General features: G+C 48.8%; 2 protein-coding genes across 3 annotated transcripts in view; one reads left to right on the forward strand and one right to left on the reverse strand.

Moving 5' to 3' along the window:
* Positions 1-20,882, reverse strand: part of FBXO16 (F-box protein 16) — a 39,123-nt gene extending 18,241 nt beyond the window's left edge. The window contains exons 1-3 of one of the 2 annotated variants that reach the window (XM_005510573.3): positions 20,725-20,882; positions 12,667-12,818; positions 6,551-6,586 (exon numbers count right to left, since the gene is read on the reverse strand). In XM_005510573.3, coding sequence (XP_005510630.2) covers positions 6,551-6,586; positions 12,667-12,762 — 132 coding nt within the window. In that variant the 5' untranslated portion in view covers positions 12,763-12,818; positions 20,725-20,882. The remainder of the gene's footprint in view (positions 1-6,550; positions 6,587-12,666; positions 12,819-20,724) is intronic. The other variant, XM_021298535.2, reaches the window with a different exon arrangement.
* A 74-nt stretch (positions 20,883-20,956) lies between these two features.
* Positions 20,957-21,659, forward strand: part of FZD3 (frizzled class receptor 3) — a 64,413-nt gene continuing 63,710 nt past the window's right edge. The window contains exon 1 of the mRNA XM_065055549.1: positions 20,957-21,089. The gene's annotated coding sequence lies outside the window, so the exon portion shown is untranslated. The remainder of the gene's footprint in view (positions 21,090-21,659) is intronic.

Consider the following 21,659-nt stretch of genomic DNA (forward strand, 5'->3'; position numbering starts at 1 on the left):
CCGGGAACAAATGGAGAGGCTACATTAAAAGAAACTCTGAAGTCACATAACATATCATTTATAATCCTCAAAGGACCCAGGATGGCCTCGTCCAGGACACGCTCACGCTTACAAGACTCTTTGCTCACTCACACTTTGGCTTCACTTGTGGAAAGAAGGACCACACCTGGAATCTTGTGTCCAGTTGTGGCCCCTCAGTTCCAGCAGGACAGGGAACTGCTGGAGAGAGTCCAGCGCAGCCACCAAGATGCTGAAGGGAGTGGAGCATCTCCCGTGTGAGGAAAGGCTGAGGGAGCTGGGGCTCTGGAGCTGGACAAGAGGAGACTGAGGGGGGACTCGTTCATGGGGATCAATATGGAAAGGGGGAGTGTCAGGAGGATGGAGCCAGGCTCTTCTGGTGACAACCAGTGACAGGACAAGAGGCAATGGGTGCAAACTGGAACACAGGAGGTTCCACTGCAAGAGGAGAAGCAACTTGTTGGGGGTGAGGGTGGCAGAGCCTGGCCCAGGCTGCCCAGGGGGTTGTGGAGTCTCCTTCTGTGCAGACATTCCAACCCGCCTGGACACCTTCCTGTGTAACCTCATCTGGGTGTTCCTGCTCCATGGGGGGATTGCACTGGATGAGCTTTCCAGGGCCCTTCAACCCCTGACACTCTGGGGTTCTGTGATTCTGTGTGACACTCAGACGTGTGCTCACAGGACCAGGTCCCAAACTACAACAAGTTCAATGCTGCTTCCCCATCTACCCTGACACTTATATGAACCCACTACTACGGTATTTGAATGCCTCACAATTTCTAAAATATTCATTCTCACAATCGCGCTGCAGAGGAGAGGAATCCCCGCTACAGAGAAGCGGAACTAAGAGAAGCTAAATCAGTTGTCCATGTCTCACAAGTGAAGTCTGCGGCACAAAAGACTTTTTCACAGCATTTCTATGCTTATGACAGGTACCTAAAGAGGATTAAAATGGTTGTGGGAAGGAACAAGCACGTAGGTAGCCACACAAACACGTATCCCTTTGCTACGACGGCAACACCAAGGCTGCATGGAGTGGAGCTGTGTAAACAGGGTGGGAGCAGCGGCGGTGGCGGCTGGTGGTTCGTTTGTGTTGATAGCGGGAGGATGGAAATGGGCCCCGTCAGCAGGAATCTCCTGGGAAGGGACCGACCTCATCACCACAACCCAGGTAATCTGGCTCCAAACCTGCACCGGGTGCCGGGGGGAAGGAAACCTCAGAGGACCCGGTCGGCAGGAATCCCTGGTGAGAACGGCACAGCTCGAGGTGGCTCTGCAGAGGTGAAACGCCAATTTCGGACAAGTCTTCACCCAAACTCACCTTCTTTTCAAAGGGAAAACTGTTTGGGGAATTCCCCTCTTTGGGGAATTTTGCTTTACCCCGGTTGTTTCTTTCTCATGCTTTGGCCGTCCCCAAAACACACACTCTGCTTTCAGGACTTTGTCTCCCGACGTCGGCGTTCCCCGCCTGACAATGCGCCCTCCACAGCTCAAATCACAGCACGTTCACTTGTGCATTTAACCTCAGGGGCATTGAAACCCTTATTTCAATGTCACCTCCAAAAATAAGAAAAACCATGCATTTCTTCCAATATTTTTTTTAATTATTGTGGCTAAATGGTTTAATGTCCCTTATTTTCCCTTTCAGAACAAAACAGACTAGAAATTCAGATTTTTTTGACTCTGCTTGCCCCCATCCACCAAAATCTATGGTCAAGTTGAGGAGTGGCGGAATAATAAAGTATCCTGTGCAGATGAAAGGTCATTTATTTCCAGATCATTTTAAAGCACCCTTTGTTTCTTTCTTTATTTTTACTTGGATGCATTTAATCCCAGTAATGGAGGAGTAAATAGCTCATCTTGCACACACCTCTGCAAGACATATGAGAAGGTCAGCATGGAGGAAGGGTGGAATGGGCATTCCTGAGATCCCAGAGACAAAGAGCCAAATAGAAGAAAGCTCCCGAATGTCTGTGCACTGTCAGACACAGAGAGTGAATTAAGGCATTACACCCTTTCCCTCCCATCCCTCTTTTGCATATAACTTTCACCTCTAATGATGTTTAGCAGCATAGTGAGGAGAAACCGAAGGAGGACATTTGGATTCGGGGCTTAGAAACAAGACTAAAATCAAAGGTGTAGCAGAGGGGTACGGAGGAGGTTCCGCCTGCCCCCTTCTCACCCTCAGCTTGATATGAAAAGCTTTTTCTGTCCCATGGTGAACTGCACAGATTCTCCATTCATGATCACAGCTACATCCTCTTGTAATTAAAACAATCCGCAATCACCCCTTTGCAAAGATAAATTTCTCCCATACAAGCTCTGGAGACAAGGGGTAACTGGCTTGCTCCCTTCCACACCAAGAGATGAAGTGAATTCAGCAAAGCAAATCCAGCTTCTCTTCAGAGAAGACAGAATATATGGTTCTCTTTAACTCTTCCCATTCTGCCCTGGCTTTCGCAGTAAAGCATCCTCAGCCTGTGCTTACGCTGCCAGGGAAACTCTCATTTAACTCAGCACCACAGCGTCAGGACCATGGGAACACGCAGCTTCTTCCCCGCCGCATTCAGCGGCAGCCAAGTACTTAAGCCGGCATAATTTGTCTCTTTTCCAGTATTAACAAGCATGTCCCCATGCTACATTTGGCTGCTCTTCTCCACAGTTCCTCCCCTTGCATCTGATTACAGCAACCCAACCAGTTGGACCGGATTCCCCTTTTCAAGGTGTTGCACCTTCTCTATCCGCAGCTAAGAACATTTTTATTCTTTATTCCCTTTTCTGTGCCTTTCCCCGAGCCCTGGTGAACAATGTCTCCCCAGGGACTGGATGACATAAGGCTATGCTGGCAATGGGGAGTGCTCAGCTTACAGTTAATCCATGAGCGCACACACACAAATAACACGGCCTGATGCCACGGGGAGAGCCCAGGACCGCAGCACCCAAGTACAGCGGCTCTGCCCCTTCACATGCAGAGCCCCTCTCTGCTATAGGAGACGGGTTGTTTTACTGACTTGAACTAATCGCTGCAATGGGATGTGATCCTCAGCTCCAAACCAGCATATGGGCAGGAGATCACGGGGCTACAATCACACGCAGGCATCCCTGTGCTCTGCAAATAGGAAGGAATGCTCGGCTCAACAAGGCTCTTTTGAGGAAAGGCTCGCAAGTAGATAGAGATGATTCACTTCAGGAGAAGCAATTTTCCCCTCCCTCCCCAGCCATCTCAGAATGGAATCATGGAATCATATCGGTTGGAAGAGAGCCACAAGATCACAGAATCCCAGAATGTCAGGGGTTGGAAGGGCCCTGGAAAGCTCATCCAGTGCAATCCCCCCATGGAGCAGGAACACCCAGATGAGGTTACACAGGAAGGTGTCCAGGCGGGTTGGAATGTCTGCACAGAAGGAGACTCCACAACCTCCCTGGGCAGCCTGGGCCAGGCTCTGCCACCCTCACCCCCAACAAGTTGCTTCTCCTCTTGCAGTGGAACCTCCTGTGTTCCAGTTTGCACCCATTGCCCCTTGTCCTGTCACTGGTTGTCACCAGAAGAGCCTGGCTCCATCCTCCTGACACTCCCCCTTTCCATCTTGATCCCCAGGAATGAGTCCCCCCTCAGTCTCCTCTTGTCCAGCTCCAGAGCCCCAGCTCCCTCAGCCTTTCCTCACACGGGAGATGCTCCACTCCCTTCAGCATCTTGGTGGCTGCGCTGGACTCTCTCCAGCAGTTCCCTGTCCTGCTGGAACTGAGGGGCCACAACTGGACACAATATTCCAGGTGTGGTCTTCCCAGGGCAGAGCAGAGGGGCAGGAGAACCTCTCTGACCTACTGACCACCCCCTTCTAACCCACCCCAGGTACCATTGGCTTCCTGGCCACAAGGGCCCAGTGCTGGCTCATGGTCACCCTGCTGTCCCCAGGACCCCCAGGTCCATTTCATCAAATCCAACCGTAACCTCAGCCCCGTCCCTGTCCCATGTCCTGAGAACCTCATGTCCGTCTGTCCAGCCCTCCAGGGCTGGTGACTCCAGCACTGCCCTGGGCAGCCTGTTCCAATGCCCCACAGCCCTTTGGGGAAGAAATTGTTCCCACATCCAACCTCAACCTCCCCTGGTGCAACTTGAGGCCGTTTCCTCTGCTCCTGGCGCTTGTTCCTGGGGAGCAGAGCCCGACCCCCTGGCTCCAAGCTCCTTTCAGGCAGTTCAGAGATCAGAAGGTCTCCCCTCAGCTCCTGTTCTCCAGGCTAAAATCTCCTGCTGCACGGCAGGATCCACTTTCCTAAACCATTCCTGATAAATGTTTGTCTAACCTGTTCTCAAAAGGCTCCAGCGATGGAGATTCCGCCCCTAACCCCTTGGCAAGCAGTGAATGATCTGTAGCGCTGGATTTTGCTGGTGTCTAAATTGTGTCTCCACTGTTGTATCTCAAGGTCATGAATTCTTGTCCTACCCAATGTGACCGCAGAGATCAGATAATTCCCTTCCTCTTTTCAGAAATCTTTTGTATGTCATTGGAAAGGTGTTATTACATGTTTTCTGCATCTTCCCTAGAGTTAAGGGATTGTTTTCTTATTTTCTGGACCTGAGACTGTTCTCACATATGACTTGTTCTCAGAACTATCTCCAGCTGGTCCTCTGCTTTCTCAAAGTGCAGGGACCAGAGCTGGGGACGTTTCAGACAGCCCTCCTTTGATTACAATTATACTGTCATCTTATATTAAGTTTGTGATCCACCGTAATTCCCAGCAATTTCTTTTTGCAGAACTCCTGCATACTTTGCTTTTCCCGTATCTGCAGTTTTTGTGAATGTCGTCATTACAAGCCGCACTTTCCACTTGCCCTTATTACACTGCAGAACATTTCATGCTGATTTCTATCCTCCAAAGTTCCTGAAATCCCTCCAAGCCTGTTATCATCTGCAGGTATGTACTTTCCATTCTATCACCCAGAGTGGAAACACTTCACCGTTCTGGACTTAGGACAGACTTTAGCCTTCCAGTATTATAATAAATCATGTATAACTACTTTGAATATGGGTTCCCAGCCTCACAAACCCACCATTCAGCAGTTTCATCTCGTGCTCCCAGAGAGCACGAGAGGCTCATGTGGATCAATGCAAATAGTCCTGCCCAGAGCACTGTGATTTCTTGACACCGTTTCTCCCCAACTCAAAGTGCTCCAGGCTTTGCATACCAGATATTATAACACCACGGGCTTTGAAGGGAGTTAAGAGCAGCTTTTGTGCTTTCCCTTTGCATAGAATATGTACGCAACAATTTTCAAGAGATGGGTTTTAGGCCTGTCAGCTCCTGACTATCAAGCTGAAAGGTGTATTTTGCTTTCTTAGTACCCATGAAATCCCTTAGTATCAAAACACGTGCACATCAACAAGTCATGGAAAGCACATTTCCTATAAAGATGAATAATCCTCAGGACCTTAAAATCAAAATACTTGTTTGTAAAGACCAGTTCAAATGCAAAAAAATGCCCATGAGTGACCTAGAAGGCATAAAGAATAAGCATTATCATTCCAATAAAGTTGCTGTGCAAATGCTCTTTATCAAAGTGCTGATAAGGAGCAACATTTCTGTATTTTTGTTTAGCTTATGTATCATTTGTGACCATATAACTGGTTCTCTGGTTCCATTTATAAAGATGTGCACAGAACTCAACTATACAGTTACTACCAAGCCACACTGAGCTGAATTCACTCATTTATTGCATTAAAGTCCCTGAGTCTGTATTCCTGTCTGCATAGGAGACTGAGCAGATTACGGCCGCTTTCTTGGAATGGCCTATAAATGGATTTTGCCTTATAGAAAAGAAAGCCCAATGCAATTTTTAAGGGGTGAGTTTAGGACTGGGGCAAATAGAATTACCCTCTGGAATTACTGCTTTCTCTCTGTTGACTGTACAAGGAGCCTGGGATGACCAAACAAGCCAGGCTTAAATGTTATGTTTTAGACGTATAGACCTGGCAAAATGTCTAACTTGCAGTCATTTGTGGTCGGGGTAAATAAATTCTACCTCACGTCTCTGTGTGCCTCATTATCTTTTCATCTGCAAAACGTGGTGACAGCATTTTCTTGTCTCACGTAGGAGCTGTGAAGATAACGACAGTCAGAGATTGTGAGGTGCTCAGTGATTACAGGATGAGGATCCGCATGTGTGCGCTTGGGAGATAACACGTCGCCTATTACAGGTTTCAAAGACGTGCTCCCAGGCAACGGCAATACCTCAACATCCAGCACCTTCTTTGAAGACTTCACAGGCTCTTCCCAGGGCGTCTTATCCCATTTTGGATCATTCCGATGATGGAATATGATTTCCCGAGTTCAGAACTTACAAAATGTGGGCACTGAGGGAATTTACACCTTTACCTTCCTCTAGAGCAGAGTAGCTAAAGCTCAATTTCACAGCAGAAAAACGAAGCTTTTTTTCAAAACAGGATTTGCTTTACATTCCCATTAGAGTAATCTCTTGAGCAGTTCAGAAATCCAGCTGTATTTAAATATATATTTAAAGAGGAAAGTTTACCCATTTTCCAAGCAGGGCTCTTCTTTCTTCAAATATCTATAAAACAGACATGTAAAGAAAATTTAATACTTAAAGCGGATTCAATATCTCCTAAGCTTGAAAAACAATCTACGCAACCCACAAAATATCAACAGAATCACCGAATGGTAGAGTTTGGAAGGAACTCATGGAGATCATTTAGTCAAAATGTTCTGCTATGGTCAACTGAAGGTTGCTCAGGACCACGTCCAGCTGGGTTTTGAATATCTTCTTGGATGGAGACTCCACAATCTTTCTGGGCAATTTGTAACCACCCTCACAGTAAGAACATTCGTTTTTATCTTTAAATGGAATTTCCTGTATTTCAATTTGTGGCCATCACCTCCTGTGCTTTCACTGGACGCCACCAAGAAGAGTCTGGCTCTGTCTTCTTTACCCCTCCCATCAGATATCTATACATATTGATAAGGTCCTCCACGAGCCTCTCTTCTCCAGGCTGAACAACCCAGAGCTCTCAACGCTTCCGTACACATCAGATTCTCCAATTACTTGCTCATTTTTGCAGCTTTACACTGGACTTGTTCCACTAAGTCCAGTATTTATTGTACCAAGGAGCCCAGAACCAGACACGGCATTCTGGATCTGTCCTCACCAGTGCTGAGTCAAGGGGAAGGATCACCTCCCCTCACCTGCCACCTACGCTCTTCCTAATGCAGCCCAGGATGACGATGGCCACCTTGGTTGGCTCGTGGTCATCTTGATGTTCATCAGGACCCCCAGGTCATTCTCTGCCAAGCTGCTTTCCAGACAGTCAGTCCATTTCTCCAGGCCCCTGTTAATCGCTGCAACAGCCTCCTCAGGGATCTGGTAGAGTCCCCATTGCTGGAGGTTTTCAAGATGTGATTGGACAGAGTGCTAGTTCATCTCATCTAGGCTTCCTTTTCCACAAAATGTTGGACCAGATGATGTTTTCAGGTCCCTTCCAACCTGGGCTGTGCTGTGATTCTGTGACTCATGAGAGCACAAACAACTACTCCTCTCAATTCTGTATCATCTCCAAACTTGCTGAGGTTGCATTCTGCCCCATCATCCAAGTTGTTAATGAAGACTTCAAATGATCGTGGCCCCAGCGTCAACCCCTGGCATACTCTGCTAGTGACTGGCCTCCAGCTGAACATTGTGCTGCAGACCATGATCCTTTGAGGCCAGTAAGTCAGTTGGTTTTCAGTCCACCTCACTCTCTATCTGTACTTCATCACCTTGTCTATGAGGATATTATGGTAGACAGTATTGAAAGCCTTACTGAAGTCTGAAAATCAATCAGTTTTCCTGGACCTCTCTTCTGTCCAGGACCATATCCCATGTGATTCTTCCACACAGATCCCTGAAGAAGTCAACCTGGGTTGTGATCCTGTTGTTTGTCTTGCCCTTCCCTTTGGGTATCCTGAACTCCAGCATCTCCTGGTCACTGCAGCCAGCATTGTCCCTGTCCTTTGCATCCTCAACCAGTTCTTCCTTCTCTGTAAGTATGAAGTCCAGCAGAGCATCTTCCCTTGTTGGTTCCTTGATGACTTGTGTCAGGAGGTTATCATCAATACACTCCTGAAACCTATGGGAGTGCCTGTGTTGCCTTTACCGCAGACATCATGGTGGTTAAAGTTCCCCATGAGGACCAAGACCTGGGAACATGAGGCTTCTACTTGTCTGAGAAAGGCCTCATGTACTTCTTCCTGATCTTCTTCAACTCTACAGGTTGGTTCCTGTGGAAGGTTCCTTTCACTGAAGAAAATCCCTGAAGTTCAAGGGCTATGTGTGCATGACTGTGAAGACCAGAATCATTCCAGTTGGAAGAGTCCCTTGAGATCACCAAATCCAACCACAACCTAACTCTGGCACTAAACCATGTCCCTGAGAACCTCATGTCCATCTGTCCAGCCCTCCAGGGCTGGTGACTCCAGCACTGCCCTGGGCAGCCTGTTCCAATGCCCAACAGCCCTTTGGGGAAGAAACTATTCCCCAGATCCAACCTCAACCTCCCCTGGTGCAACTTGAGGTCATTTCCTCTGGTCCTGGTGTGTGGTATCTCACATGCTTTGGGGAGACCAGACACTGGGCTTCTCATGTCTCTATGTTGGAAATTCAGTTTTCCTGAGTTGGAAGCATTGGGTGCCTGAAATCTCCTGGAGTGAACACAACACAGGTCCTATCACACAACCCCAGCGATGGCTTCAATCTTGGGGCAGCTATGCCATTACGAGTAAGATAGCAAGACCAGTCTTTGTTCTCTGGCTACTTTACAGTGACGACTAACAAGAACAATGATCAGTATCAAAGTATAGAGGAGGATTTATGATGTTGACCTCTATCCATAGGGAGTTAGACCTTAAAGCACTAGCAAGTGGCTTCCCACCACCACAAAACTGACTTCTGCACTCAAGCTCGTGACCTGGGAAGTGAGGAAATGCTGTGGGTGATTTTTGCACAAGACAGATCAAAGAGGAAAAAGCCCAGCTTATAACTGCACATAAAACCAGCTATTAACTGCAACTAGGAAAACATGCTTGATCATTAGAAACTCCACACGTGTTATCGCTGTGACAGCCTGCGAAGAAGGTTCCTGCAGAGAAAGACGTTATCAGCGCTGATGTCTGGTGTGGCAGCTGACGGCGTTAGCTCTGTCTCTCTCAGCAGGGACGTCTCTTGCGAGGAATGGAAAATGACATTTCTTTTATTTGTCTGTTGACAGTTATTTTTTGTTCCATTTGCATGCGGGACACTTGGCAAATAAGAAGAAAAAAACCCCAAATTCTACCAAGCGGAACTTGGAAAAGGATTTGCCGCAGGCTTGTGATGAATAGTCAAAGATCTAAGTTTTGGGTTGGATAATTCAAGTGAAGCAGGCAGCTATTTATATAACTGCAAGCAATGTTAATGGCCTTTGATCAAAGAAAGGCGCATATTTGCTCTCAGCATTCTTGGAGATACATCTGAGCCAACTCAGACAGCAAGTTCTGCCTACTCCAGGCACTTGGAAGCATTAATTAGCAACAGAATGGCCCAAAATTGGTGTAATCATCCACTGCCTTAATCAAGCCCATGTTTGCTGTCCTCTTCTCCACGGCCTTGGAGTTAAAGCTCTACTGTACCTAAGCTGGCTGGTTTTGGATGTGCCCCAAGGCTTAGGTTGCTCCTGAGCCCTGCCACCTCCCATCCATGCCTTCCGGTGGTTTAAAATAAGCTCAGCTTCAAGGCTGCCTGGCAAATCCCTCCAGCCCTTGCTGCAAATGCCGCTGGGGGCTCTTTTATGCCACGGCTGAATCACTGCCCAGCAGAAGGCAAATAATCTTCCGCCTTCCAGTCCTTCCTTAAAGGCAGCACAGCCCTTTAGGACTGATGCTGAAGTCTGGTTTTGCTGTGGGCTGCCCTATCTCCTTCCTTCACTCCATCTTTTGCTGTAGAACAACCTTGGGGTATCTAAGACTCTGCCTCTAGTTTTCTGACCATAAACGCTGCATAATTTGAGGTTTTCTACCTCTGGCTCCTTGACTTTGGTCCATCCCTGATGGTGATCCTGGCTTTAAAACCAGCACCACTGCCCATGTAACACCCAAATAGGCTTTTCTCACAGCTGCTGTAAGGGCACAAAACCATAGATGGAGGCAGGAGGACTTGGGATGTCATCGAATCATAGAATAGTTTGGGTTGGAGGGGACCTTTAAATGTCATCTAGTCCAACCCCCCAAGGTACAATATGCAGGAGAGAGCTGGGTCGTACCAACAATGCAGACAAATGTACTCTTGAGCATGCCAAAAATCCAGGGAGATCTACAGCAACTACTGATGGATTACACCCAGGATTACCCCAAATTACACAGGTTTATGCTACTAACTGTTCTTGGGTCTGCTCCTAAGAGTGGTTTAGATGGAGCTTAAATGCTTCTGCCTTGGACCAGGTCTGAATTCCACCCCTCCAGCCCCTCATTGTACATTTCTTATGCAGCTCTTCTCTCTATGCCTTCATCTTCTCACTGTTTTTCACATACCTTTTATCTAGATATGATTTTCTCCTGTTATGCTTTCTCTTAACTCGAGTGCAAAAATGAACAGAGATACGATTGTATGAAAACGGCACCTTGTCACTCGCTAGCTCCCTGTTTATATCAATTGGATTATCTCCTGATTTTAGCTGTCAGCAATATTGTTATTGCAACTAGTTGTTTTGTTCTGCAGAGCCAGCACTGAAAGCAGTGCAGTGATATATGAAAAGGAGTTTCAGGAAGGTCAATGCTTTAAAACCTGGATCAGAAACAAGCAAACACTATTTATCACAAACTTCATCACTGAGCAGAGGTTTGGGAGCTTATGGCGTGTTCTTTCCTACCCAGAACATCATTAAGTGCTGGAATATACAACAATCCAACATGAGTTCCTAAAAGTTTTGTTGCAGCCCAGATTGCCTAAAAAGCAGAGGAGTACAAAGGTGGGAAAGGGTGGTTTTAACCACATACTTATTTCTAGTTAGATCATACTTTATTGCGCAGTGATGTGCATCTATAAAAATATGTTATAAAGGGTGTAGGAAACAAGACATTAAAATGATTCAAAGGCTGGAGAATATGCCAGATTGAAAGGACTTCAAAGAGCTCAATCTGTTTAGTTTATCAAAAAAAGTTCAAGTGTTGGCTTGAAGCAGGGCAAAAGTCCTTCCAGAAGGAAAAAATACCGGTTACAGAAGAGTTTAATAAGCTAGCAGAGGAAGATTTAAATGATGGAAGCTAATGCTAGAGGTATTCAGACAGGAGACAATGTTTTATCTTTTGATGGCGTAGGGAATTAAGCATGAGAAAATTATAAGGGAAGTGATGACATGTTCATTTCTTGATAAGTCCAAAGGAAGTCTGGATACCTTTGTTGAAGATATATTTTAGCCAAGCGTAGTTACGGAGCTCAAGACCAAGAGAACAACGTGAAACAAGAGGGCCCAAGAAACCCAGGAAGCCAGACTATGCGATGTCATGGCCCACTCGGGATCCAATTCAATAATATGAATCATCAACAGAAACTTAAACGGAATTCTGAGGGAGGAATATGGTGATACACAAGCCAACCCCCCTCTCCGTGATGTTAGCACATCCCAGATAAAGAATACAGAGTGGGAGGGCATGGAAATGCAACTCGTTATTTATAAATTAAGTGCATCACATTGGTTTCCAAAATATCAAGCTCGCGTCAGCACTGCCAGGCTTAGTAGAACAGCCAGGGCATGGGTACGAAGGTCTCTCCTATGAGCTGCTCCTATGGAGCTCACCGGCCACGCACTTTGCAGTTAAATCGAAGTCTTCTAGCACAGAAAAAGAATGATTTGCTAATTTTCACTAAGAAACAAATACACATTTTTTGTTTAAAACCAAATGATTGGACAAAATACCAATATTTGAACAAAATACTTCCATGCTTTAAACTACGCACATTAGAACATTTAGTTTTTACATATTAGGATTTATGTATAGTAAAAACTCTATGTGTGTTCGATGTATATATACTTCTAATAGTAAATAAAATCTTTAAGTTCTTATTCCATTACTCATGAGGTTTTCTACCTCTAGCTCCTTGACTTTGGTCCATCCCTGATGGTGATCCTGGCTTTAGGTTTTATGTATAGTGAAGACTCTATGTGAGTTTGATGTATATATACTTCTAATAGTAAACAAAATTTTTAAGTTCTTATTCCATTACTCATGAGGTTTTCTACCTCTGGCTCCTTGACTTTGGTCCATCCCTGATGGTGACCCTGGCTTTAAAACCAGCATCACTGCCCATGTCCCAGTAGTAACAGCCTGAATAGACTTTTCTCACGGCTGCTGTAAGGGCACAAAACCATAGATGGAGGCAGCAGGACTTGGGATGTCATCGAATCATAGGTAAAAAGTTGTGGGTTTTTTTTACGGCTTGAGAATTTGTGAACTGAAGAAGAGAATTCGCCTTAGGATTTGAGAATACCCCAAATCTGACCAGCCAAGATCCTGAGCAAACACTGGCTCTGCCTCAAGGGGTTGGACTGGGAGATCTCCACAGGTCCCTTCCAACCTCAACAACTGTGTGATTCTATGAATTTGACCCATTCGCACAGATCTTGCCTTGTCATTCATGAGCTGATTGTTGAGCGGAGTCCACGTGCTCATCTTGGTCTGGAGCTTGGGGCCATCCACGGTTCTCGGGGGCGAAGATGCCATCGATGTGGGAGATGGTGGGTCTTCTGCTGCCCTGTCAGCACCGACGGCTACAAGGACTGAACAGAACAAAGACCAATATTATCTCTGTGCTACTTCACTAACTGAAAAGCAAATCATTTTAGGAAGGAATTCAATGGTTTCACAGCATAGCAATGACACAAGCAAAATTATTTGAAAGTCAGCTAGGGTAAGGCCTTTTATTTTATGTACCCACAGCAATCACGACAGTAAAGGCCACATTTCCTGATGGAACTAATATCATATAAATAAATAAGCAGCTCTTCCCTATCACAAATGTTATTGAATACGCCTTTGATTTTTGCTACATGAATGATCACAACTAAGTATGTCTACCTTGACTTGAGTAAGGCATTTGACACAGTCTCCCACAGGATCCTCACAGCCAAACTGAGGGAGTGCAGTCTGGACGATCGGGTGGTGAGGTGACTGTGAACTGGCTGAAGGGAAGAAGCCAGAGAGTCGTGGTCAATGGGCAGAGTCCAGTTGAGGCCTGGATCTAGTGCAGTGTTCAAGGGTCAGTGCTGGGGCCGGTATTATTCAATATATTCATCAATGACTTGGATGAGGGACTAGAGTGACTATCAGCAAGTTTGCTGGTGACACCAAGCTGGGAGGAGTGGTGACACTGGAAGCTGTGCTGCCATCAGAGACCTGGACAGGCTGGAGAGCTGGGCAGTAAAAATTTAATGAACTAGAACAAGGGCAAGTGTAGAGTCTTGAATCTGGGCAGGAACAACCCCAGGTTCCAGTGTAAGTTGGGGAATGAGCTATTAGAGAGCAGTGTAGGGGAAAGGGACCTGGGGGTCCTGGGGACAGCAGGGTGACCATGAGCCAGCACTGGGCCTTGTGGCCAGGAAGCCAATGGTACCTGGGGTGGGTTAGAAGGGGGTGGTCAGTAGGTCAGACAGGTTCTCCTGCCCCTCTGCTCTGCCCTGGGGAGACCACACCTGGAATATTGTGTCCAGTTGTGGCCCCTCAGTTCCAGCAGGACAGGGAACTGCTGGAGAGAGTCCAGCGCAGCCACCAAGATGCTGAAGGGAGTGGAGCATCTCCCGTGGGAGGAAAGGCTGAGGGAGCTGGGGCTCTGGAGCTGGACAAGAGGAGACTGAGGGGGGACTCATTCCTGGGGATCAATATGGAAAGGGGGAGTGTCAGGAGGATGGAGCCAGGCTCTTCTGGTGACAACCAGGGACAGGACAAGGGGCAATGGGTGCAAACTGGAACACAGGAGGTTCCACTGCAAGAGGAGAAGCAACTTGTTGGGGTGAGGGTGGCAGAGCCTGGCCCAGGCTGCCCAGGGAGGTTGTGGAGTCTCCTTCTGTGCAGACATTCCAACCCGCCTGGACACCTTCCTGTGTAACCTCATCTGGGTGTTCCTGCTCCATGAGGGGATTGCACTGGATGAGCTTTCCAGGGCCCTTCAACCCCTGACATTCTGGGATTCTGTGATTCTGTGTGATTTACAGCGATCTAGAATGTATATGAAATTTCTTTTTCCAGTTGCTGGCACTGAAAATTGCAGATCACTTCAGATACTTCAGTGACACTAGATGGGTTTTTACTGGGTTTGACGGGCATATAATGCCAGGTCTCAAAGGGCCAATTTGTTTCTGTAGCATGTAACTGAAAGAGTAAAATCCAGAATGGTTCAGAGCTGACTGAAACCTCTCAGGGTCCTGTGTTCGGCTGCATTGGTTTTGATGGTTTGGACTGGTGGTGCTGCTCTTTTAAAGAAAAATTGCTATGTGAAGTAAATGGGACATTTAACAACATTTTCCCGTCCCTTTTGTGACACCAAATAACTGGATCACATTCTGACAAAGCCATTTCTTCCTAAATTTTTGCCCAAACATTGGAAAAGCTCTTTTTGCTTCATCTTCTATCCCACAGCTGGATTCTGTAGGATAATGTCACTGCTCACCTCAGGCAGCCCATTTCCAGACTGGAGCCTTAAGCTGCCGCAGCCTGAAAACCAAGTAATTTCTTTACCACATTAAAAATATCTCACTTCCCTGCATATAGTTAGGAGGCAATTTTTCTGTAAACACTTCAGATTGCTTAAAAGCTCCAGGGTGGCAAGTTGAATAATAGGACTTTTGGAACAAAAGAAAAGGAAAATCCACCCAGTAACGCCAATATTGTGTTGCCAGCCCACCCTGAACCCAAGCATCTGAAAACCACCCAGCAAATGGACCTTTCTAATAGAGCTCTGAGGCTCACAAAGCCCAGTCCCTCATTCCTTCCCCAAACAAAATTCCTGTGTAAACAAATGGGAGATTAATCTTCAAAACCCACTGCAGGATCTGTCTGGGCACATCACTTTTCAGAGTGGTTTTTCCTCCTTTTCCCTCCTAAGTTATTATGGAATCAAAGAAAAAATGTTATATCTTTGTCTCTGCATCTGGTGATGTAACGTGCTCTGTGGTTAGGAAATAAGTTAACAAGAATCCCAGAATGTCAGGGGCTGGAAGGGCCCTGGAAAGCTCATCCGGTGCAATCCCCCCATGGAGCAGGAACACCCAGATGAGGTTACACAGGAAGGTGTCCAGGCGGGTTGGAATGTCTGCACAGAAGGAGACTCCACAACCTCCCTGGGCAGCCTGGGCCAGGCTCTGCCACCCTCACCCCCAACAAGTTGCTTCTCCTCTTGCAGTGGAACCTCCTGTGTTCCAGTTTGCACCCATTGCCCCTTGTCCTGTCACTGGTTGTCACCAGAAGAGCCTGGCTCCATCCTCCTGACACTCCCCCTTTCCATCTTGATCCCCAGCAATGAGTCCCCCCTCAGTCTCCTCTTGTCCAGCTCCAGAGCCCCAGCTCCCTCAGCCTTTCCTCACACGGGAGATGCTCCACTCCCTTCAGCATCTTGGTGGCTGCGCTGGACTCTCTCCAGCAGTTCCCTGTCCTGCTGGAACTGAGGGGCCACAACTGGACACAATATTCCAGGTGTGGTCTCCCCAGGGCAGAGCAGAGGGGCAGGAGAACCTCTCTGACCTACTGACCACCCCCTTCTAACCCACCCCAGGTACCATTGGCTTCCTGGCCACAAGGGCCCAGTGCTGGCTCATGGTCACCCTGCTGTCCCCAGGACCCCCAGGTCCCTTTCCCCTACACTGCTCTCCAACAGGTCATTCCCAACTTACACTGGAACCTGGGGTTGTTCCTGCCCAGATTCAAGACTCTACACTTGCCCTTGTTCTAGTTCATTAAACTCTTCCCTTCCCAGCTCTCCAGCCTGTCCAGGTCTCTGGATGGCTCCACAGCCATCTGAGATTTTTTTATTTTTATTCTTTCTAGAGACCCCTAAGTAATTTGTTGTCTGCACGCTGCAATTTTATCTTCCCACAGAGAAGTTAAAAGACTTGCTAAGGTTTCAAAGTCCCACAATTCCATAGTTGGCCAATGTCAGAGGCTTCTTGTGCAACCCAGTAGGTGCATGTGGGATATGCATTACAATGGGATCATCTACCGGGTTGGTTTTGTTTTGTTTTGTTTATCTGCAGGGCCCCTGCCCTTTCCAATGCACAGAAAACACAACATTACAAGCTAGAGAAAGAGCTCCACTGCCAAAAATAAAACAGGTTTAGGCAACCATGTCCTGTTTTACAGGGATGACCTTCTACATTAGTCACAAAAACATCAATTGTCACCACAACACACTCCCAGCTTGGGATTCATGCTCCAGTTTCCCTATGCGGACGCTGTTTTCTTGGTGCTGGAGCAGCTGTGTTCACAAAGCTGGTGTGTTAAAAACCTTTAGCCCCAAAGTTGTGCCTCCGGACCCTCTTGTGCTGCTTCTGTGCCAAACGTGGCTCACAGCACACCTGGCAGGGATCATGTTCCCAGCTGCACGTGCCGTAAAACTCCGTGTCTGAGCATGATATGGAAACAGGGCTGCCAGGGCAGGTACCATCAGGTGCAAAGGTGAGCGGAGCCAAATGTTTTAGCTGTGAAGGCGATGTGCCAGCCTGACGTCCCACCCTCGCTGCCCCTTTGCCGCACCGACCCACTACGAGCCGCTCTGCTCGTCCTCTGCATGGCCACACTCAAAATCGTGATGAGGGGAGGGAGGAAACCCCAAATGCAGCCTCAGCGGCGTGTGTTCACATGAGGAATTCTTTGGTGATTTTAGGACTGTGCGGTGTCACTTAGAATCATAGAATCATTTTGGGTGGAAAAGACACTCAAGATCATCAAGTTGAATGGTTACACCACCCCTGGCACTGCCCCATGTCCTGAGAACCTCATGTCCGTCTGTCCAGCCCTCCAGGGCTGGTGACTCCAGCACTGCCCTGGGCAGCCTGTTCCAATGCCCCACAGCCCTTTGGGGAAGAAATTGTTCCCCACATCCAACCTCAACCTCCCCTGGGCAACTTGAGGCCGTTTCCTCTGCTCCTGGCGATTGTTCCTGGGGAGCAGAGCCCGACCCCCCTGGCTCCAAGCTCCTTTCAGGCAGTTCAGAGATCAGAAGGTCTCCCCTCAGCTCCTGTTCTCCAGCTGAACCCCCCAGGTCCCTCAGCCGCTCCATCACACTTGTGCTCCAGCCCCTCACCAGCTCCGTTCCCTTCTCTCCACTCGCTCCAGCACCTCAAGGCCTTTCTTGGCGTGAGGGGCCCAGAACTGCCCCCAGGATTTGAGGACTGGCCTCCCCAGTGCCCTGTCCAGGGGGCTGATCGTGCTGAGCACAAGGGGATGATCAGAGCGCATGTTTCCCTTGGGTTCCTCAAAGGCACACGGGGAGTTAGTACCATCAGTTGTCAGGCAGCCTTGGATTTCATGGGATGCACCAGAGGACCCAGCAGCATTCAAAAATCTAGAAGCATCTTACCTATAACACGCAGCTAGCCTAAAAATTGGACTGAAATTTCTTCATAGGCCTTCTAAGGAGAGACTTGGTTTACCAACTACAGTTTAGCTGCTTGTTCCCCAAAGGAAAACCTGTGCTTATCTTCACCCTGAATTCCCTATCCCTGGCAGGATTAAAAACTAATCTGTCTTCCTCAAGAGCCTAAAGAAACTCTGATCAGAGTTAGGAAAGCATTAAAAAGCAGCTGGTATACCATGCAGACCAGTGATTGTCAAGCTGTTTAGCCAGGGCCCCACTGTTCTTCTGCAATAGTCGTTATCTTTGGACCGGCTGCCCAAAATAACATTCCAGAGATTGCTCCAGCTTGTTCTCTGTGTATCCTGGGATGAAATTCATCCAGCTCAACTGATCCAAAAACATTCAACCAGCAAGAGATGCAAGATGAGGTTAAGAAGAAATCAGGCTTTAAATATAGATAAGGAAGATGCTGGTTTCAGTAGCCAGAGAGGAAAAGCTATTGACAGATGATGCTAAAAAACATATCTAATATCCCCGTCCTAGGAAAAGGAAAGGCAATGTAGGAGCAGGTGGCTGGCATAATAAATATCTGTGCAAAAGTGATTTGGGTGAAAGACTGAGATTCATGAGTATATACAGTGTTTTCAAGCTGGTTTTGTTTGATTAACTTCACACCAAGTTGGTCAGCGATGTCCAGCTGTTTCCAAGCACTTCTCTTACCCACTTTGCAGAGAGCCGGGGAGCCCGGCAGAGCACAAATGTTAAAGAAGAGCCAAACTGCTTGGGTTACTACAGCCAGAAAGCACCTGGGAATGGCTCACAGTTCGAATGAAAGGTTATACGGAGTGGGGAGCCAGGAGATTTGTGGGTTTGAGGTGTATGAAGAAGACAGACATTAATTTCACAGGGCGAAATGGTGTCTAACAGTGAGACAATTTCAATACTGATCGAAACCCCGCTGAAGCCAATGGAAATACTTTCACTGATTTCAGTACAAGTTGGGTCAAGCCCTCGGTTTAAAAAAAACCACAAACATGATTGCATTTAAGGAAGATTAAGAATACACAGTGATCATATCATATTAACTAAGGGCATTGGAATCGTTTCCTTTAGCTGGGTTAATCTCCGCTTAACCCTCTGGAATGGCATTCCAGGGGTTTGTGCAAACCATACTCCAAACAAGTCCTGCTTTATTCATGGTTTTGGCCACATCTCCATAGCAGTGAGTCTTTGTGGTTCAACAGAGCCTGGTGCACTCGGAGGTTTAAAGATGCATTTTGCAGAGAAAGAGCCTCATCGCATTAATCCAAGTGACAGCAATGACACAGTCGAGGAGTTCATTGCGAATAAACAGAATTTAACTGAATCAATCTCAAGATCAGGCATGGAAGTAATTTTTATTGTGAATTATTATATCGACAATAAACAGTGCGATGATTTATGCTATGGAGGAAATGCTTCAAACAGCAGTAACAGAAAAATGATCTAGAATGTAGGCCAAACAACAGAGCATTCAAAATGGGAAAATTCGAGAGGATAGCTCTGGGTGGAAAAGGTGACGTGAAACAGATCCTTGTATGTAGGGAAACACCTAGGAGGATGGCGAGAGGAGAAGGGCAGGAGGCTAAGTGCACACCTGCAATGATTTATAACAACACTGCATTCCTCCTTTCCCTTGAACTAGCCCTTAACCCGCAAGCTGTGAAGCACGGATATCATCCAGCCTTCCACATTTGCCACCTGCACTTTGCACAGCAACGTCCTGTCCTCGGTTAACACATCATCTCTGACCGCATGATATTGGCTGTGATCCCCACTGCCACATCCATCTTCTCACAGGTGTCCCCGGTCCCATGCTCTGTGACCTTGGCATAGACGTTTGCCCACCCGGCTTCAGACACCTCTGTGGTACCAACGCTGCAGCATCAATAAAGCCCAGAACATGGCAATGCCACCGTACTGAGAAAACCAAACACCTGCAGCACCTCGTGCCACTGATACTTCTGCCTTTCCCCAGCACCATCACCCTGTGCACCCTATACTGCGTGAGATCCACACCCTTACACCTGTCAGGGTTTGCTTGAAGTATCCCTGTGTTCTTACCCAAGGTCTGAGTACCCCAACCCCAGGCAGTGAGTAACTAACTCTGTGCTCCTCCTTGGTCCATGATGCCCACCGAGGCGTTGGCAGCTCCACCCCAGAGGTGACAATCTCCAAATCCCTTCTGCTCCTCCACACCATTGCCCCCTGCCAGTGTCCCTGCTGCGCTGCTTTAACTTCCACACCCATTCACTTTATGACCGTGGCTCAAAACCGCGTTAGAAGAGGTTCAGACTAAATACTAGGAAGCATTTACCAAGAGCATGGTCAAACACTGGGAAAGGTTTCCTAGAGAGGTGGTTCATGGTCTGTGCCTGTCAGTGTTTAAGTGGCATTTGGACATGATTTGACTTTTGGTCAGCCCTGAAGTATAGAATAATTGAATCATGGATTGGTTTGGGTACGAGAGGACCTTCAAAAGCCCATCCAGTTCCCCCCCTGCCATGAGCAGGGACATCTTCACCAGCTCAGGGTGCTCAGAGCCCCGTCCAGCCTGGCCTGGGATGTCTCCAGGGATGGTTCATCCACCACCTCTCTGGCCAACCTGGTCCAGGCTCTCACCACCCTCAGCACAAACAATTTCTGCCTCATGTCCGGCCTGAATCTCCCTCCTTTAGTTTAAAACCATCACTCCTTGTCCTATCGCAACAGGCCCTGCCAAAAGTCTGTCCCATCCTTCTTCTCGGCCCCTTTTAAGCACTGAAAGGCTGCATTGAGGTCTCCCCGGAGCTTCTCTTCTCCAGCTGAACACCCCAACTCTCCCAGCCTGTCCCCCAGCAGAGCTGTTCCAGCCTCGGGTCATTTCTGGGGCTCCTCTGGCCCCTCTCCAGCAGCTCCATGTGTGTCCTGTGCTGAGGACCCAGAGCTGAACCAGCACTGCAGGGGGGTTGTTCTACTCTCTCTTTCCACTCCGTGTCCCAATGCATTTGTACCCCCCTCCCCACGTCCCCCGTGTGCCCCACGCTCTCCCAGGGGACCCTTCAGCCCCGTGTCCCCACACACCCCGGTCAGCCCCTCACCTGCCTCCTCCCGCCCGCGGGCGGCGCGGCCTAGTCCTCCCGCGAGGCCGCTTCCCGTCGCTATGGCAACCGCTTCCCGCGGCCCCCTCGGGGAGGCACCCAGCCAATCAGCTCCTAGCAACGGGGGGGCGGGAAGGCAGAACGGCCGGAGGTTCCGATTTACCTAGCAACCTGTTCGGCCCGTTTTGATTGGCCCGTTCGCTTCGGCAGGGTGGAGGGGCGGGGCGCGGCAGGGCGTGGCCGGGTGCGCGGGGCGGGGCAGGCGCTGCGGCGGGGTCGGGCGGGAGGAGGCGCGGCCGCTGCCTCCGCCGCCGCCGCCACCTGAGGTACGGACCCTGGTCACCGCGGCGGGAACCCGCACTGAGGTAACGGTGGGGACCTGGGGCCCCGGGATGTGAAAGATGAGCGGGGGGTTTCCCTCAGGGGTGTCGTTCTTCCAGCCCCCCAGCGGCCGCCTGGCTCGCCAAGGGCAGAGACACCCGCTCCCGGAGGCGGCGCGGCGGGGGGCGGCCATGAAGCGTCCTCCGGGCGCGGGGTGGGCGAGCGGAGCGGAGGGTTAAATCGGGCGACCGCGGGGCAGGGGATGCTGGTCCTGCCCTCCGCTGATCGCCATGGAGGTGCTGAACCCACCCCCGGCGCTGGGAGATGCTGGTCCCCAGTCCCCGCTCCCTCCGGCCTCACAAGGGGATGCTCGTCCCGCCCGGGTCCCTCCCTTTGCACCAGGGAGGCGAGGGGAGGGGGATGCGGTCCCAGGGACTCTCCCCTGGGGGGTGTTCGTCCATGTGCACCCCCTCCCTTTTCTCCTTGTTGTGGATCAAAAGGAAAGGGGGATGCGCTGCCCCTGGGGACCCCATTCCCCCCTCCACACCTCCCAGCCTTCTGCGGTGCATTGGGGACCCAGGAGGTTTCTAGCCCCACGCTTCCCTCCTTCCATC

The sequence above is a fragment of the Columba livia genome, chromosome 3 (genome assembly GCF_036013475.1).
Source record: "Columba livia isolate bColLiv1 breed racing homer chromosome 3, bColLiv1.pat.W.v2, whole genome shotgun sequence".
In the NCBI taxonomy this organism is placed as follows: domain Eukaryota; kingdom Metazoa; phylum Chordata; class Aves; order Columbiformes; family Columbidae; genus Columba; species Columba livia.